The sequence below is a fragment of the Salmo trutta genome, chromosome 16 (genome assembly GCF_901001165.1).
Source record: "Salmo trutta chromosome 16, fSalTru1.1, whole genome shotgun sequence".
In the NCBI taxonomy this organism is placed as follows: Eukaryota; Metazoa; Chordata; class Actinopteri; order Salmoniformes; family Salmonidae; genus Salmo; species Salmo trutta.
This window is the reverse complement of record NC_042972.1, coordinates 54316620-54336836: the sequence shown is the minus strand read 5'-3', so window position 1 is coordinate 54336836 and position 20217 is coordinate 54316620. Positions and strand designations below refer to the sequence as shown.

The following is a 20217-nucleotide window of genomic DNA, read 5'->3' as shown; positions in this document are numbered from 1 at the left end:
CGACATTTTCTCGTCTCCATTGATGAGCAACCAACGTCACAGCTGCTGTTTCATTCATTCCTGACACACATGTACACACACACACACACACACGGCTCGACATTAATGTTTGCCCTCTTGTCCGAGACAAGTAAAAAAAAAAAAAAAATTATATATATAAATAAATAAAAATCAGACAAGAAGAATATAGATTTAAGTTGTCTGAATGGACAAGAAATATATATTACAAAAAATGTCATCACAATATCAATGACTTCGATCAGAAGAGGCCAACATTGGAACAATATTCAAATCTATTTTTCATCAACATAAATAAAAAGCCAACAGGTCAAATTATAGGTGATATGCATATTGGCTACAGCCTCGTGTTCAAACCGATGCTGACATGAGGCAGTAACCAGAAAATGTAGCCAGACTTTAACCCATTACAGCCAAAGCCCTGTCTAAGCCGGGAGAGGGGTTTCTACTAAGCTATATGGAATTGTTTTAAGGTCATACAGAGGATCATTTACCTATTTGATTTGACATTTTAAAAAGACCCCTTGAAGTATCAAATACATTTTATTTTTTATTTTAAAATCTATATTAATTGATGGAAAATTGTATTTGGCCTTACTGCTATTAGCCCATACAAACACATTGAATAACAGAGTCACTACATGGTACAACAGATAGTTGTCACCCCCCCCCCAAAAAAAGGAAGTTTGTTCTGAAGTGTCTGTCCTATATCTGAGAGATAAGAAAGATCAGGAAACTTACCCTATATGACCAAAGGTATGTGGACACCTGCTCATCGAACATTCCAAAATCATGGGCATTAATATGGAGTAGGTCCCTCCTTTGCTGCTATAACAGCCTCCACTCTTCTGGGAAGGCTTTCCACTAGATGTTGGAACATTGGAAGCAAGTCCCCACAGCATTAGCCACGAGAGCATTAGTGAAGTCGGCAATGATGTTGGGCGATTAGGCCTGGCTCGCAGTCCGCGTTTCAATGAATCCCAAAGGTGTTCAATGGGGTTGAGGTCAGGGCTCTGTGCAGGCCAGTCAAGTTCTACCCCACCGATCTCGACAAACCATTTCTGTATGGACCTCGCTTTGTGCGCGGGGGCATTGTCATGCTGAAACAGGAAAGGGCCTTCCCCAAACGGTTGCACAAAGTTGAAAACGCATGATAATCTAGAACGTCATTGTATGCTTTAGCGTTAAGATTTCCCTTCACTGGAATTAAAGGGCCTAGCCCAAACCATGAAAAACAGCCCCAGACCATTATTCCTCGTCCACCAAACTTTACAGTTGGCACTACACACCGAGTCCGGTAGCGTTCACCTGGAATCCACCAAACCCAGATTTGTCCGTCGGACCGCCATATGGTGAAGCGTAATTCATCACTCCAGAGAAGGCGTTTCCACTGCTCCAGAGATCAAGGGCGGTGAGCTTTACACCACTCCGGCCGATGCTTGGCATTGCGCATGGTGATCTCAGGCTTGTGTGGGCCGGCTTGGTCAAGGAAACCCATTTCATGAAGCTCCAGATGAACAGTTCTTGTGCTGACGTTGCTTCCAGAGGCAGTGTGAGCGTTGCAGAGGACAGATGATTTTTACGCCCTACACGCTTCAGCGGTCCCCTTTCTGTGAGCTCTTCAGTATGGCCATTCTACTGCCAATGTTCGTCTATGGAGATTGCATGGCGGTGTGTTCGACTTTATATACAGGTCAGCAACGGGTGTGGCTGAAATAGACAAATCCACTAATTTGAAGGGTTGTCCACACACACAAAAGTATTTAACCGCTTATTTGTGTCACTAAACAGTTTCCATATATACTTCCTAGAGCAAAACAACAGACATAAACGTGTTCGTGAGAATCGCCTTTCCATAGAGGGGTCAAACGTTTGCAGGCCAAATCGGTCGGACGCTACAAACGATTTTGGTCTTATGGTCTGTCAAACACCGCTCTAACTCCTCACCTTTCACCACAGGTGCGGAAGGGCAATATTTCTATCTTAAACTGACCAATTTTTTAATGGGGATTGCTTTATTATGCCAATTCTATTCATTCATTTTATAAAGACAAAGTATTTGGTTTTTGCAAAGAAGCTAATAGGCAGAGTGTAGCCTACATTTTCTCAGATTTTCTATAGTAAAAAAATAGTAATGCAAATAGTAATGCATTATATTATACAATGATGTAAAATGGTGTTAGAGCATTTTATATATTTCTTTGACAAGTAAATCAAAATCTGTCCTACTTGTCCAAAGGACACGTGGCTAAATAAAGTTAATGTCACGTCCTGACACACACACACACACACACACACACACACACACACTTCCTTTCTCTATTAACCCTCTTCTCCTTCGGTCACTACTTTGCGAATCTAACCTTTAATACCCTGACCAGGGTCAAACATCAGAGACAGAAAAGACTCGCAGACCTCCCTGACCACTGTTGAATTCTCAGTTAGGCAGAAAGACCAGTGTTTTCAGTCAGACTCTTCTCCCTAAATATCACTGAAGTGTCTTTTCTGCTTCCTCAAATCCTCAGGACCACTGCAGAGGACAAAGTCCAGCTGTTACAGCTCACACACACACGCAGGCAGGCGCACATATCAGGGGTACTTCCAAGGACATGCAAGTGCAGAGATCCTGAGACACACACACACACGCACCTCCTCTCCCCCTGCTCTTACCTGCAGGATGCTCGGATGCCCATGGAGGGAGGTGTAGAGAGGATGGGTGCAGGCGGGACCGGAGATCCTCACTCCATACACCACAATACGACAGGATGAGGAGATGAGTGAAGGAGGAGGAGGAGATGGGATCAGCGTGGAGATGAACAGAGTCCAGAAAACAGAGGGGAAAAGTACAAAGGGAGGAAGAGAGCGGGAGAGAGCAGTGCAGAGAAGGACAGGAGGATAAGAATGAAGAGGGGAAATCTGTGAGCCCCAGTCTCGCTGCAGTCTCAGGCAAAGGAGCTAGACACTGCTGTTACTGCCCCTCTCTCCCACCCTCTCTCCCCCGCTCATTCACTCTCACCCTCTCTGTGACCGAGAACTCTCCTTGGCTGTCGTCAGCGCCTGGCCCAACCTCCTCCCCTCTCTGCTCGGCTACGATTGGCCGACTCAGCCCAGCACTGCATTGCAGGTGAAGAATGCTTACACTTCCTCCACCTCAGACCAAAACAACCTCCCCCCCTCTCATCCAGTCTTTCTTCTCTTTCCCTCCCTCCGCTTCCTTCTCTCATTATCATTACAATGCATCACAATCTGCACCTGTGCCATATTCACTCTCTTTGTGTTCACTACTCTTAGCAACGCTGCACAACGTGGCTGTCTGCCTCTGTGTCCGTGTGCATCTCCCTCTCTTTATGTAAAGTGAAAGAGAGTTAATTCATAAATTACTCAGCCCATTACTCTACGTTACCGTGTCGCTCTCAATGTTTCCCACTTATTACTGTTACTATGGAGCCAGGGGTAAATCTGCACACACTGAACACTGTCCTGTCACCTCAAAACATGTACAGCATAGTCTCCAAGAACCTAGGCTAAACAAAAATGGTGTTTGACCGTAATATCTTTATTTCACTCAGATGGCTGTTAGCAATGACTTGAGCAACACCTCAGCACCATGCATCCCACTGTTGCCATCGGCTGTGACCAACAAAGAAAAGAAACCGGAGACGGTGACGGACTACAAATCGCACAAAGGTATGAAGCTGTGTGCGGACTGTGGACCCGAAGCGTAAAGAAAAGACCAGATTGATTCACGCGTAATGGAATGGCTATAAGGGCACAACACACTGTCAAATGCAATCAAGGAAACGACTCTTTTCATATATTGTCGTGGATGTAAAGTGCCTTCAGAAAGTACCTCTTTTTACACATCGTGTTCTGTTACAGCCTGGATTTAAAAACGGATTCGATTGAGATTGTGTCACTGATCTACACATAACACCCCCTAACATCTTTAATGATCAGTTAAAAACTCTGCACTGAGAAGTCATGATAAAAGCAATACACAGGCACTCTATTCCAGAACAGGTCTATAACCTTGTAGTTCACATTCATACGACTCGTCGTGTCATCGATTCAAACTTTGTTTTAAGTGCGTTTAACAAAAAAAAACACTTACGTAAAATGTGACATTTCATTAAAAAAAACAAAAAGAAGAGATTAATCAAATAACATAAAGCAAAGTCCTCATTGATTGAAGGCCAAGCTAAAAAGGCAGGTAGTCAAATGGGATTTAAAACACCTCATATTTCAAAACCCTCATAATAAGATAGGAAAAGGGGGTTACCTAGTCAGTTGTACAACAATGCCTTCAACTGAAATGTGTATTCCGTGTTTAACCTAACCCCTCTGAATAATAGACTATAACGTTATTGGGGTCTATTCATATGATTTCCTGACGTCTCGAACTCCATTTAGCACAGACATTTCTTTCTTTTTTTAAATAAATGAAATACCACATTTACATAAGTATTCGGATCCTTTACTCTGTACTTTGTTGAAGCACCTTTGGCAGCGATTTACAGCCTCTATTCATCTTGGGTATGACGCAACAAGCTTGGCACACCTGTATTTGGAGAGTTTATCCCATTCTCTGCAGTCTCTCAAGCTCTGTCAGGTTGGATGGGGAGCTGCACAGCCATTCTCAGGTCTCTCCAGAGACGTTAAAAAACTTTTAAGTACGGAGTCTGGCTAGGCAAGAGACTTGTTCTGAAGCCACTCCTGCGTTGCCTTGGCTCGCTGTCCTGTTGGAAGGTGAACCTTTGCCCCAGTCTGAGGTCCTGAGCACTCTGGAGAAGGTTTTCATCAAGCATCTCTCTGTACTTTGCTCCGTTCATCTTTCCCTCGATCCTGACTAGTCTTTCATTACCTGCTGCTGAAAAACATCCCAACAGCATGATGTCGCCAACACCATGCTTCACCGTAGGGATGGAGCCAGGTTTCCTCCAGACGTGACGCTTGGCATTCAGGCCAAAGAGTTCAATCTTGGTTTTTCAGACCAGAGAATCTTGTTTCTCATGGTCTGAGAGTCCTTTAGGTGCCTTTGGGCAAACTCCAAGCAGGCTGTCATGTGCCTTTTACTGCGGAGTGGCTTTCGGCTCACCACTCTACCATAAAAGGCCTTATTGGTGGAGTGCTGCAGAGATGGTTGTCCTTCTGGAAGGTTCTCTCATCTCCACAGAGTGACTATCGGTTTCTTGGTCACCTCCCTGACCAAGGCCCATCTCCCCCGATTGAGCAGTTTGGCCGGGCTGCCAGCTCTAGGAAGAGTCTTGGTGGTTCCAAACTTTTCCATTTAAGAATGATGGAGGCCACTGTGTTCTTGGGGACTTTTAATGCAACAGACATTTTTGGGTACCCTTCCCAAGATCTGTTCCTCGACACAATCCTGTCTCGGAGCTCTACGGACAATTCCGTCGACCTCATTGGTTTTTGCTCTGACATGCACGGTGGACCTTATTTGGACAGGTGTGTGCCTTTCCAAATCATGTCCAGTCAATTGAATTTACCACAGGTGGACTCCAATCAAGTTGTAGAAACATCTCAGGTATGATCACTGGAAACAGGATGCACCTCAGCTCAGTCTCATAGCAAAGGGTCTGAATACTTAAGGAAATAAGATTTCTGTTATTCTTTTTAATAAATTTGCTCAGATTTTGAAAAACCTGTTTTCACTTTGTCATAATTGGGGTCTGAATACTTTCCGAATGCACTGTATAAACACAATAGTAGTGGATCTGGCAACACACCCGTTGCTGATAGGTGTATAAAATCGAGCACACAGCTATGCAATTTCCAGAGACAAACATTGTCAGTAGAATGGCCTTACTGAAGAGCTCAGTGACTTTCAACGTGGCACCATCATAGGATGCCACCTTTCCAACAAGTCTGTTCATAAAATGTCTGCCCTGCTAGAGCTGCCCCGGTCAACTGAGTGCTGTTGTGAAGTGAAAACATCTAGGAGCAACAACAGCTCAGCCGCAAAGTGGTAGGCCACACAAGCTCACAGAAAGGGACCACTGGGTGCTCAAGCATGTAAAATGTATCTGTCCACGGTTGCGACACTCACTATCGAGTTCCAAACTGCCTCTGGAAGCAATGTCACCACAATAGCTGTTCATAGGGAGCTTCATGAAATGGGTTTACATGACTGAGTAGCTGCACACAAGCCTAAGATCACCATGGGCAATGCCAAGTGTTGGCTGGAATGGATTGAGTCACTTCACCAGCTGGCAGTACAACGGACAAATCTGGGTTTGGCGGATGCTAGGAGAACGCTGTATATGTATAGTGCCAACTGTAAAGTTTGGTGGAGGAGGAATAATGGTCTGGGCCTGTTTTACATGCTCCCTTAGTTCCACTGAAGGGAAATCTTAATGCTACAGCATACACCGACATTCTAGATGATTCTGTGCTTCCAACTTTGTGGAAGGCCCTTTCCTGTTTCAGCATGACAATGCCCCCATGCACGAACCGAGGTCCATACAGAAATGGTTTGTCGAGATTGGTGTGGAAGAACTAGACTGGCCTGCACAGGCCCTGACCTCAACCCATCAAACACCTTTGGGATGAACTGGAACGTTGACTGCGAGCCAGGCCTAATTGCCCAACATCAGTGCCCAATCTCACAAAGGCTCGAGGCTGAATGGAAGCAAGTCCCCACAGCAATGTTACGACATCTAGTGGAAAGCCTTCCCAGAAGAGTGGAGGCTGTTATAGCAGCAAAGAGGGGACCAACTCCATATTAATGCCCATGATTTTGGAATGAGATGTTCGACGAGCAGGTGTCCACATACACTACATGACCAAAAGTATTTCCACACTATGAAGTTGGAATAAGTGTGAAATTATGAAAATGATAACGCCCTTTTAGTGTAAGAGTCGTTTGAAAAGACAGCTTGAAATTTCAGCCTGCTTTGATGGGATGGAGTTGTAGCCTGCCTGGTGACATCACCAGGCGGTAAATTAGTTAATACACCAATAAGAGAGTTCCAAACCTTTCTGCCAATAACAGCAAGTTTTCAGATTTCCCCTCCTCACTCAGACAACTCCCAGACAGTCCTAGCAAACTTCTTGCTTGAGAAATTACTTTATGCTAAGAAGCCATTTTTGTTTTCAATTTAAATTGTCGAAAAGAAACAATCACAGTATGGTACTTAATTGTAAAAACAGCTACATTGGACCTTTAACTTCAGGCAGGAAAAACACCAGAACGTGTCTTGCCAGCTAGACTAAGAGGAGGCCTTTTCTTAATTTCCTACATCTGCCTAGTCCACTCACAATCAGCTAGTTAGTCAGTCAGTGAGAGCCAATCAGCCAGTCAGGGGAGTGTCAATCAGTGAGACAGTCGGTACAAAAACAGTCATTTTACAACAGTAGTTCTGTAACCTATCTGCACACACACACACAGTCTGCAGTGCTCCTTCCCCACCCCCTACCGCCCCTTCTCCTCATGTCCTAACTAACTCAGTCTCACTGCTGGGGGGCTCTCTGCAGTCCAACACACACAGACTCACTGCAGGAAGAAATGGGTTACATAAAGAGCAGGAACAACGGCTATGCAGACAGAGCGAGATCAAGGATGAAAATGTTGCAGAGAATTACAGTGTTAGAAAAAACACTACAGTAACATACAGTCCATTGCCCTGGATAATACAACTGGAATTGACTGGTCTTCCCTTTCTAAATCTGTGGGACAATGGTTAAAATTGGGAGGAAAGGAATAAACTAGATCAGGGGTTCCCAACCTAGGGGTCACGGCCCCCATAGTGGGTGCCAACGTTTCGTGGACTTTGACTTGAGGGGTTAAAAACTAATATATTTTGTATTATTTATTTATATCACACACACACACACACACACACACACACACACTACATTTTTGGCCAATACCGATATCCACTATTTTCCTTGCAACAACAAAAAACGATACGAAAACATTTTTTGCGGCCTTTTAAGCATTCCAGTACAGTTAAATAGTTAACACACACACACACATGGACGTAGCGGTCTAAGGCACTGCATCTCAGTGCAAGAGGCATCACTACAGTCCCTGGTTCGAATCCAGGCTGTATCACATCCGGCCGTGATTGGGAGTCCTATAGGGCGGTGCACAATTGGACCAGCGTAGTCCAGGTTTGTCCGGGGTAGGCCGTCATTGTAAATAAGAATTTGTTCTTAACCGACTTGCCAGGTTACACACACACACACACACACACACACACACACACACACACACACTGACCAAAAAGTTATTTTGTTGGCACTTACGTATGTCCTCATTACCAGTAAAACATAATCAAAACTTATTTCTTTCACTTACTTGCTGTGCTGTTTCATTGTTCAGTCGTTTCATTCTCAACCAGGATTTCTATGGAACGCTGTTTGGGTCTTTGAGTGTCAAAAAGATACGTGTCAAATAAGCTTGTTTACCAATCAGGACCTGAAATGACTGCACGTCACATAATAATTTAACGCTTTAATTTTTTTACGTAGTTATTACACATTGATTACACTATTACTCATATTTCATATGTCACAACGATTCATCGATACGTATGCTATGATGCTGGTAAAGTTGTCTCGCGCACCTACAGTGCTGGTCCTAAAAAAAAGCTACCTAGCTCATGGATGCAAACAATGTTCTTCCCCAAAAACATAGCAAAACGACAATCTGTTTCAGTAGCTATAGCTAGCTAACTATATAGCTAGGTGTCATCTAAAATAACCTTAATTTATAAGACAGTTCTAATTTGATTAATGGTGGTCGGACCTATCTATGTGAAGCTAGCCACAATAAGCATTAGCCACAATAGTGGACTTTGCGGTTAGCTTTCAAAATAAAAAGTATGACATACATTCTACTATTTGTATTCATTTGCGTCACTGTTATTATGCCATACTTTTATTTTGAAGGCAAACTACAAATTCCACTAGTTTTGGGCAACAGGATTAAGTAGCTGGCTAGCCATTTATTTTCATGAACTGAAGTTCAATTTCAATAGGCAAACAACAAGTGGCAACCTAGCAAATATTTACTCACAAGGATTCCTAAATCATTGCTAAGAATAATGAAAATTACTGCAGTTTCAACTGGTCATTGTTTTCAGGCTGGTTGTATTGGTGCTAGCTAGGTACCAAGCTAAAGCTAGCTACACCAGAAGTTGCGGTTGAACAAATTATGCTTTATTACCAGTGCGGTAATTTAAACACATCTCTCCTGGCCTGTGTTCGCAGACTTTTTTGTACAGCTTTCACAGTGCTACTGTATCTTTTTTGACACGCAAAGACCCAAACTGCGTTCCATAGTATGCATGTCGTGAAGCTAATAGCAATGACGCTATTACTGTGTAACTCCGGTAGGGCAACATCTGAAAAATAGCGCACCGGTGCTCGACCAGTCGGCGAAAGCCAACATCACCCACGACAGAGAACGGTTGATTGTCAAAGGAAATGAATTCCATTATCTTGGTTTTAATGGATTTCGCCTTTGAGTTGTCTCACTGAAATGTTCTTGCTCTTTCAAATGACTGCTCGATCCACACAGCAGACATTGTGGGCTAGGTTAGGAATGCTGTGTTGCACGTATAACGCAACATTTTCCGTGGCATCATTACATCATGTACCTACGTAATATAGGTATGCACGTCAGCTTTGACATTGGTTTTTCGCGTCGGCGTAAAAACTAGACATCGGTCCAATACCGATGCTGGCATTTTTAGCTAATATCGGCCTTAATCCTATATGTTTACCGATATATCGTGCATCCCTTATACACACACACACAAGTTTTAGAACACCTACTCAATCAAGGGTTATTGTTTATTTTTCCTATTTGCTACAGGTCTTCCACTCATGTGGCGGTCCTTATGAGAGCCCGTTTCATCATAGCGCATGATGGTTTTTGCGACTGCACTCTCAAACAGCTTCATGAGGGAGTCACCTGGAATGCATTTCAATTAACAGGTGTGCCTTCTTAAAAGTATATTTGTGGAATCTTTCCTTAATGCGTTTGAGTCAATCAGTTGTGTTGTGACAAGTTAGGGGTGGCATACAGAAGAGAGCCCTATTTTGTAAGACAGTCCATATTATGGCAATAACAGCTCAAATAAGCAAAGAGAAATAACTATCCATTACTTTAAGACATGAAGGCCAGTCAATAGGGAAAATGTCAATAACTTTGAAAGTTTCAAGTGTAGTCCCAAACTGGCTCTCATGAGGACCTCCACAGGAATGGAAGACCAAGAGTTACCTCTGCTGCAGAGGTTAAGTTAATTAGAGTGACCAGCCTCAGAAATTGCAGCCCAAATAAATGCTTCAGAGTTCAAGTAACAGACACATCTCAACCTAAACTGTTCAGAGACTGTGTGAATCAGGCCTTCATGGTCGAATTGTTGCAAAGAAACCACTACTAAAAGGACACCAATAAGATGAAATGACTTGCTTGGCCAATAAGCACGACCAATGGACATTAGACCGGTGGAAATCTGTCATTTGGTCTGATGAGTCCAAATTGGAGATTTTTGGTTCCAACCGCCGCGTCTTTGTGAAGATGATCTCCGCATGTGTATTTCCCACCGTAAAGCATGGAGGAGGAGCGGTTATGGTGTGGGGGTGCTTTGCTGCTGACATTGTCTGTGACTTACTTAGAATTCAAGGTACACTTAACCAGCATGGCTACCACAGCATTCTGCAGCAATACGCCATCCCATCTGGTTTGCACTTAGTGGGACTATCATTTGTTTTTCAACAGGACAATGACCCAACGCCAAGAGTGTGCAAAGCTGTCATCAAGGCAACGGGTGGCTATTTGAAGAATCTCAAATATAAAATATATTTTGTTTTACACTTTTTTTGGTTACTACATGATTCCATATGTGTTATTTCATAGTTTTGATGTCTTCACTATTATTCTACAATGTAGAAAATTTAAAAAAATAAAGAAAAACACTTGAATGAGTAGGTGTTCTAAAACTTTTGACCGGTAGTGTATATAAATAAAGAACTTTTGGTACAATAAACACTTGTTTTACCTATCTAAAATTACAAATAAATTCACAGCGCTTTAGGCTAGAAATTAGAGGTAAAATGCTGGAGAAAGACGCAACTGATGCACATTGGTTTGTCTCCATGACAAAGAAATTGCATCAGATTACTTCCCAGGCAATATCCAATGTGACTGTCAATATCAATTGATCTATTCACTTTCTGTAAGAGAATATGTATAATTCAATTGAAAACAAACATTTGGTGAAATCAGGTCTAGAACGTATTTTCCTTATCCATTATTATTAAAGGTGCACTATGCAGAAATCGCTACTCCATTTCCTGGTTGCTAAAATTGTAATAATTGCCTAAATTCAGTTTGTGACAAAATACACATTGTAGAGAATCATTGTACCATCTAAACCACTGTGAAATATCTTTTCAATAACCAAAAAATATTGTATTTTCAGCCGTTTGAAGCTGGTGTACAAAACCATAATTAAAAGACGCAAAAACCAAAACTTCAGAATGGGAACCATAGAAATAGCACATATAGAACATATCTACTGCTTGCTGATGTTTCTGTAGCGCTCATGTTATTGTAGTTTGCAAAAGAAATTGCCTCTGAATTGATGCAAATAATCATGATATCATTCAGCCAAGGAAAGATTCACCCATTTAATGATGCAAAACGCATCATACCGGCTTTATTTCTGTGTAGACGTACCCCCGCATCTCTCTCACTCACACACAAACAGGGGCATTCCCGTTTCCTTTCAAAAAGTCCCAGGAAAATATGAATCACTGATGCATTTTATTAAAGTCTTACCTTTGGGCAAATTAAGGAATTCCTAAGTTCAATACATTTAGTTGGATTTCCTACTGTTCAATACATTTTTGAATATTGTTGAATTCCGTTTATAATGTCTGGATTCCGTGATTCGGTCCGAGTTCTCCGCCAAGCAGATTTTATAGGGCCCTAGGATGGGCCAATAAAGGCTTGCTTAAATGAGAACAGAGCAGCAGGATACAGTCACCAGGGGCTATAGCCAGGGACGCTGAGACATCAATCTGACACATACACTAGGGTTGGGCGATATTTCAATAGCATCAGATATCGAAGATGACTGACCTCCATTGTCGATGGTGACGACACTGTGATGTGACAGACACCACGCAGTAGAGCTGACCGGGCAGCCCACGGCAAGTGGCCTATTTCTTCGCTATAGTCTGCATAACTTATTTTAATTGATATGTTATAAAACAGAATGCAAGAGAACAATGCAGACAGAGCTAATATTTTCACCAAAATGTCAAGTCAAAAAATATGCATCTCTCCCACCGCGCTACTTCATGGTAAAACAATGAATTTATACAGATTTTTTTTATTTTTATGAACGTTTTGAACATTCGCAGCAGTAGAGCTGAAGAACGATGGCCAGAGCTTACCCATGATGCTGCACAACGATTTAAGTCAATAAGTCATTGTTTTATTCAAAGTATGATATATTTGGGCTTGAAGTGACAAATCCAACCTGCCCGCGTCAATGCTTTGTCTTTTCCTATGTGTTGATGTGGAAATGATTTTTGGCCCGTTTCGTTTCATGGCTAGGTTTTATTTGAACCTTACCACCCACCAGCATGGCATTGTTTATTAAATCAAACTCCTGCGAAGTTGTTCCTCTTCGAGTCATGACTGAGCCAAACAGCTTTTTGCCGTAACCATGGAGCAAATTAAAAAAAAGGGCCGCAAATGTATGCTTTATCCTCCCCTCTTTTTTTAGCAGAAAATTAAAAATCTGTTGGATAGTTTATACATTTTCTATATCTTTTTTTGCTAATCTGTATGAAAAAAAAGGACAATTTTATAACTGGTATAATTGCATCGTATGACTAACAGTATAGCTTCCGTCCCTCTCCTCGCCCCTACCTGGGCTCGAACCAGGGACCCTCTGCACACATAGACAACAGCCACCCTCGAAGCATCGTTACTCATCGCTCCACAAAAGCCGTGGCCCTTGCAGAGCAAGGGGAACAACAACTTCAAGGTCTCAGAGTGAGTGACGTCACCAATTGAAACGCTATTAGCGCGCACCCCGCTAACTAGCTAGCCATTTCACATCGGTTACACTTGCATACCCTGCTCCCCCCGTCAACCCAAGATGAATGGTTTTGACCACTTCACTACACGCTTTACTGCTTTGATTGGTGCAGCCCCTGTGAGAACCATGAGCAAGGGCTGACTTGGCTTTGCTGTACCCCAGCCTGCCAGTAGCCTACCTACAAAAAGATTGCACCATGTCCATTACAATGTAGAAAAAGTGCATGTCTCTGGTGGAAGATGCCAAAACTTTGGAGATAACGAAGTCAAAGAAACCGATTTACATCTGTGGCAACGTTTTCCTTATTATGTGAATGACAAACCCAGCTCCAGAACTATTAGCCAGCTGGCTAATATTTTGAGAACGGTGTAGTTAAAAACATTTTTTTTTTTTAAATCAGCAACAGATAACATTAGCTAGCTAGATAAGGTTAGCAAGATACACCAACAGCCGTCATTTACCTATTTGTTGGCATTCATTTTAAGCCCGAGGCCAAGCCGCAACGTTCAGGCCCTACGCAACGTTCAGGCCCTACGCAACGTTCAGGCCCTACGCAACGTTCAGGCCCTACTTTACCCAGGACTGATTGCGTCTGCCAAAATGAAGGCCCGGCCCAAAATAACTTACTCCATTAGTAAATCCATTAGCGGGTCCTCTCCGCATGAGCTCTGCTCTTGGCAGCTCAGTCTGAGTATCCATAGCAACGGCTCTGCTTGGGCTGCTCTGCTCAATGAAGACACACGAGAACAGTTAGCCGTTAGCTACTTTTTGTCACACTAGACTGCGACAAAACTCAAGGGACATTATTTTCTGTGAAATAATCTCTCCCGTCTTAAAACAGGCCCTACCCGACCCTAAACCATATGTCGGGGGCCCGTCGGTCTCGGGTAGCAGAGCTCTAACGTGGATATCACCAGGAGATTCTTTCCCACCCCAAATTCGTGAATATACTAGCCTGTGTCAGTAGCTTGCAGGAACTTTCAATACATTTTGCAACCCTACTCACATGTCTCCATACACACAATTCTGCATACACCTCATGTACACATGTAATACACCATGCACACACCACTCCTCCTAAACTCGTCATTCTCACCTAATCAGGTGCCCAGTGGAGTGATGTCAGTCAGCATCTGCTGCGTAGTAAAAAAAATGGGTCGAGCCACCAATAAGTCAGGTGTGCTGCACACACACACACACACACACACACACACACACACACACACATCAGGGATTTACATTCACTTTTTTGACCAGACAGATTTTTTACTTGTCCAAAAGCTTAAGCCACTTGTGGTCTAACACGTTCGGCCAATAGGGAGCTTGCTCATTGACAATGTTATCGCCCCCTAGCAGCCATCCCCAAACAGTTTTTAAAAACACACAACAAAAAAAATGGAAGACTGCTACGCATTTGGCTCGAGAGAGGAGACGAGAGGAATCATGACATTGACAAAAATATATTTAGTGGAGCCAGATCTTTTCAAATAGCCCATTCCACTCTGGTGGAGTTGTTTGGCTCGAAAGAGATGTGTAGTAGCCTAACCCTATCTGGCTATCTCTGTGTGCCGAAGCGCACAGATGGAGTGAGTGACAGTCAACAAGCCTTGCTGGCTGTGTGTCTGTGATGGGTTGTAAATCATCATGGGCTGCAGAGCAAATCTGCTGTCCTGAGAACTGGATAAATATAAACTGATTTGCTTTTTTTTGCCTCATCCTTCTCTGTTATTAGACCTAGGCTACTATATGTGTTGTAGGTAGGTTGCACATTGCTAGAATAATATGTCAATATGCATCATTTCCTTCATAAGTTTTCCTCAGTTGTAGCATAAGTTATTTTGACTCATTAGATTTGACCACCTGAGGATCATTTGCGCCTTCTCACTCATTGTGGCCTAAAATATGTCATTAAAAATAAATCTGTGAATGAGAATAGCATAGACGCCTACTTTCATAATTAATTCCAATTTAAAAGCTGTAACTTTAGGACAATAAACACTATTGGAATAGTTTGGAAAATACTCATAACTTTAAATTTGTCTTCATGCTTTAATGAAATTTCAGTTGGTATGATTAGGCTTTGGTCGTTTGGTGCGCAATGACAAGGAGGGATGTTTTCCCCTTCTGTCTTAAAAATGCTTTGCTCAATTGTAAGGTTTGTTGAAATGTATCATTGGATTTGTATATCCTGCTACTGTTTCTTCAAATCGTTCTCATTATTACCTTAGGCCTCCCATGTTTTTGGGTTATTCAAAAACAACTTAAAACTGAGGTAGCCGAGAACACCGTTTGATTCATTCATCGTTTGATCATGAAATAGCGCGGCAGAAGAAATCTAGCATGCATGAAACTGAAGGAGTGGCTTAATAGGGACGTCACATTCATACCAAGTGGAGAGAACATTGAACATTTGGCCTTCTTTAACAATAAGACACATGAGTGTCTATTGGCCTAGATCATCTGACATTTGAGAGAGAAAAAAATAAAAAATATTTTGCACTGCTTTGGTGAAACTCTTAGCTCGGTCTACATTGTTCTCTTGCTTTGTGTAAATATAACATTTATTGAAGTAGGCTTTAGGAATATAGGCAATTTACTCAATGTCAACCATGCACTGCCTGATCCAAATCTGATTGGATAGAGTTTTTTTTTTACTTGTTCATAAGGACGACTGAAATCTATATTCTGGTTGTCTGACCAATTCATTTTTTCCTACTTGCCCGGACAAGCAGACAAACCTTAATGTTGAGCCCCACACACACACACACACACACACACACACACACACACACACACACACACACACACACACAGCATCCGATCTGCCACTCACTTGCACCTCAGGCCGGTGGCCCGCTTGACAACGGCGGTGTTGAGAGAAACAATCCAGTCTTGAAGCCACATGGCCCGGAGGCAGGGGAAGGCTCGGCGAGGCTAACCCAGGAACGGTGCTCTGATCTGGGGCTCGCTCGCAACACCGCTCCCCAGCTCTCCTCTGTACCACACCATAACTGAACACACTGCGCAACTAATGCTAGTGAGCTACTGAGGCGAGAGAGAAAGAGGAAGTAAAAGAAGAAGAAGGAGAGAAGAGAGCAGGACTGTGAGACAGGAGAATGGAAGGAAAGTGCGTGAGAGCGCTGCAGCGGAATACAAAAACTGGAAAATTCTTCCCCGGTGTTGTGTAGATTGAGACTGGCATTGTTAGGCCATTTTAGGACAACCAGAAACAGAGCCGGAGGACTGGAGATGTGTGTGTGTCTGGGTTTCCTTTAGCCGGTAATTTAAACACTGACAAACAAAATTGCAACCAGGCCAATTGTCCAGGAGAAGAAATAAAGTCCCATTGCGAAATAAGGCTTTTGTGCCTATTCATTGATGGAAATACCAGTCAAATCAAATTTTATTGGTCACACACACACGGTTAGCGGATGTTAATGCGAGTATAGCGAAATGCTTGTGCTTCTAGTTCCGACCGTGCAGTAATATCTAACAAGTAATCTAACAATTTCACAACAACTACCTTATACACACAAGTGTAAAGGAATGAATAAGAATATGTACATAGAAATATATGGATGAGCAAATATATGGATGAGCAATTCATTTATTACATCCAATTATTAAAGTGGCAAGAGATTTGAGTCTGTATGTTGGCAGCAGCCACTCAATAGAAGCTGTTTTTCAGTCTCTTGGTCTCAGCTTTGATGCACCTGTACTGACCTCGCCTTCTGGATGTTAGCGGGGTGAACAGGCAGTGGCTCGGGTGGTTGTTGTCCTTGATGATCTTTTTGGCCTTCCTGTGACATTGGGTGGTGTAGGTGTCCTGGAGTGCAGGTAGTTTGACCCCGGTGATGGGTTGTGCAGACCTCACTACCCTCTGGAGAGCCTTGTGGTTGTGGGTGGAGCGGTTGCCATACCAGGCGGTGATACAGCCCGACAGAATGCTCTCGATTGTGCATCTGTAAACGTTTGTGAGTGTTTTTGGTGACAAGACAAATTTCTTCAGCCTCCTGAGGTTGAAGAGGCGCTGTTGCACCTTCTTCACCACGCTGTCTGTATGGGTGGACCATTTCAGTTTGTCTGTGATGTGTACGCTGAGGAACTTAAACTTTCCACCTTCTCCACTACTGTCCCGTCGATGTGGATAGGGGGGTGTTCCCTCTGCTGTTTCCATAAGTCCACGATCATCTCCATTGTTTTGTTGACGTTGGGTGTGAGTTTATTTTCCTGACACCACACTCCGAGGGCCCTCACCTCCTCCCTGTAGGCCATCTCGTCGTTGTTGGTAATCAAGCCTACCACTGCAGTCAATGTAATTCATTTGACCGGTCATGCTTATCGGTCTATTCGGTTAATTTGCATCATTTTGTGGAATTAAATTGCCACGTGTATATTCGTTCTGGGTCTTACACAGCATTTTCAGCCTTTGAGCAGGAAATCTGTCAGACAGCACGAGAGCTGATGCTACAGCTCCTCAAACAGCTCTTTCGTTGCTGCTGGAGTGAAACCTGCTTTTATTAGCCCAATCATTGCGCAACAATTCTAAATGTAATTGCGTGATAAAACCGTTTTGATGACCACGATTAAAAAGAGCAACTATTTTTATTTCTCAACTGGTAATTGAAGTGCGCTTCCCATTCACCATCCAAATGCATAGGCAACCGAAGGCAGGCTTCACTTTGCAATGAGCTGGAGGCAGTATGCATTTTGAAAACATATACTTCATTTGAAACCTTCACATTTTACTACGTATTATGAGGCATGTCTTAGCTTGCTTCAAAGTAGCCTAGCCAAAATCAGACCATATCCGGATGTCATTTTTCAGTAAAGACTTCCATATTGGTTTTCAAATCAACTTTCTTTCATTGTCCAGTATATTGATGAGGAAAAACATTTTATCAATTTTAGAATAAGGCTGTACTGTAACAAAATGTGGAAAAAGTGAAGGGGTCTGAATACTTTCTGAATGCACTCACTGTATATTATCGGCATCTTGTGTAGCACCTTGACTATTTTTATAAAATTATTAGTGGGACTTATGGTTGTGCAAGGCTTATATTTAGCCTAGGTATCATTTTACATGCCCTGAATTCATTATGATTTTGTGTAAAACAATGTACTCAAAAGTCAAAAAATACTAATGTCCATTCGGATATTTAAATAACCTTGCCCGTCCTCATCTAGGACCACTAAATTCCCTTCCAAGGTGTGATACTATAAGCTCTATATCTAATGATTCCTGCAGGGCAGACACAATCTATCTCCCTCAGTCAGTATACATGCAACAACCCTACAGGCATTCGGCCCTACGAGCACTGCTATGCTAACACACTTACAGCCCAAAGCATGAGAGCAGCAGATGAGTGTGTGTGTGTGTGTGTGTCAGTGTTTGTGTGCTCAGAGGAGAGAAGGCTAATCGAGCTCATCAATAATTGGCAGAACTTTGGCTCGATCATCATCATCTCCCTGAATCTCCACCACACACACACACACACACACACACACAGTGAAAGCATAAAATGGACCATACTGTCATAGGAGCACCACTGTCAACAGGAATAATGTCAAATGTCCTTTCATTTATTTGTTCAGTTATTCATTCACGAGTAGTAACAGCACAGGTTCCTTCTCCATTAAACCCTGAGGTAGTGAAGGAGGGAAGGAACCCCATTGACACGATTGAGATGCAGCCCTGGACACAACAATGGCATCAGGGCAACTTTCACTTCACATGTCAGTTCAGTGAATGAGTCAACCACACAAACCAGGATAAGGAATGCGAAATTAGGATTGTGGCATAATGAAAGACAAATACCAACAGAAAGATTCCAATCAGACATTATCTAACCGATAACCAGGATCTAATGTTCACGGCAGCGTACGACTGCACGTGCCGCCCAGTCAATTCGGTCATGCAGAGGAGCGCTCTCTCGACAGTCCAAGTTACTAACTAATTTAAAAAAAAGTTACTAGGCACTCACTTTTTGCCGGGTTTTTTCGTCTTTGTCCTTTTCTTCCTCGCCTGGAGTGCAAGAACTGTCACGGGGTAGATGACAAAATAACGTTACCATCGTTTCATTTGGCAGACCTTTCACTTCCATAACAGTACGTATTAACGTTAGTTTGATACACAACCCGGTAGCTAACGTTAGCTAGTTAATTAGAATATCGGTCGCTAGTTAGAACGTAAACACCGTAGTGATAAGGAGGGCTAAAGTATTGTTGCAATATGGAACTAACGTTACCTAGCCAGATAACGTTAGCTGCTAAGATAGCTAGCGAGCAGGTGTTAACTAAGTCTGGCCATTTCAGCAGCTAAGTTAGCTAGCTACAAAATACAGGTGTTTCGTTTATTCAGTTGCACAAACGAGTTTAATAAATGTTTATCAAATAATATCGGGATTGTGCAGCTGGGAAAATCTGCACCGTTAACTAGTGCCGATAGCTAACTAGCGTTACAGCTCATGCTCGCTAGCATTACGTGCCTAGCTAGCTACAACGCGTGGTTCGCTATTGTCTAGTTCCACACAACAACAAAAATCCACGGCCTTGACAATTCCTTCAATAACAGTCATATGTCCAAAATCAACGGCCTCAGCTTGTTGGATCATTTCTGTGCGCGTTCACCGATACTGTTCATTTATCATCCTTATTCTTTAAGCAGATTACCTTTCCTTTCCATGCTGTAAGCGGGCCGGGGATGGGGTTCAAGCTGGAGTTGAGCGATATGTTTTCAGTGTAGTAGTCAGAGCGCAGGCGTCCCTTTTTCATTGCAATCTGGAATTCTTGGGACGTCCATAACCCGAACCTTGTATCAGAGTATGTGAACGGAGTTGAGCGCTCATCGATTCATTGTCGTTTCCTACCGCTTCACGCTGACAGGAAGAAAAAAAACGGCCGCTCCATTCATGAAAATCACAATTTAACCAACACCCATCTATTTTTGAGACTACTAGGCCCTCCTTGGGGGGACGTCCCAACGATCCCACATAGCACCGACCGGCGTCCCCTTACAGACAAACGTTCCCTCTTGACCACGGCCACTTAACGTTACTGTCTGTGTCCCTTTGCTAGACCTACATGAAACAAAATGATCATTTTTGCTACATGTCCTCTT

At 42.9% G+C, this 20217-nt stretch overlaps 1 protein-coding gene and 1 long non-coding RNA gene across 3 annotated transcripts in view; one reads left to right on the top strand and one right to left on the bottom strand.

Moving 5' to 3' along the window:
- Nucleotides 1-20013, bottom strand: part of LOC115151050 (SRSF protein kinase 1) — a 53863-nt gene extending 33850 nt beyond the window's left edge. The window contains exons 1-2 of one of the 2 annotated variants that reach the window (XM_029694984.1): nucleotides 19770-20013; nucleotides 19082-19136 (exon numbers count right to left, since the gene is read on the bottom strand). In XM_029694984.1, the coding sequence (XP_029550844.1) occupies nucleotides 19082-19136; nucleotides 19770-19782 (68 nt within the window). In that variant the 5' untranslated portion in view covers nucleotides 19783-20013. Of the gene's footprint in view, nucleotides 1-2688; nucleotides 2760-19081; nucleotides 19137-19769 lie in introns of those variants that run through there. The other variant, XM_029694985.1, reaches the window with a different exon arrangement.
- Nucleotides 2669-4157, top strand: LOC115151052 (uncharacterized). The gene is made up of 2 exons (XR_003867202.1): nucleotides 2669-3142; nucleotides 3588-4157. It is a non-coding gene; the product is annotated as an uncharacterized LOC115151052 (long non-coding RNA).
- Nucleotides 20014-20217: the final 204 nt, after the last annotated feature.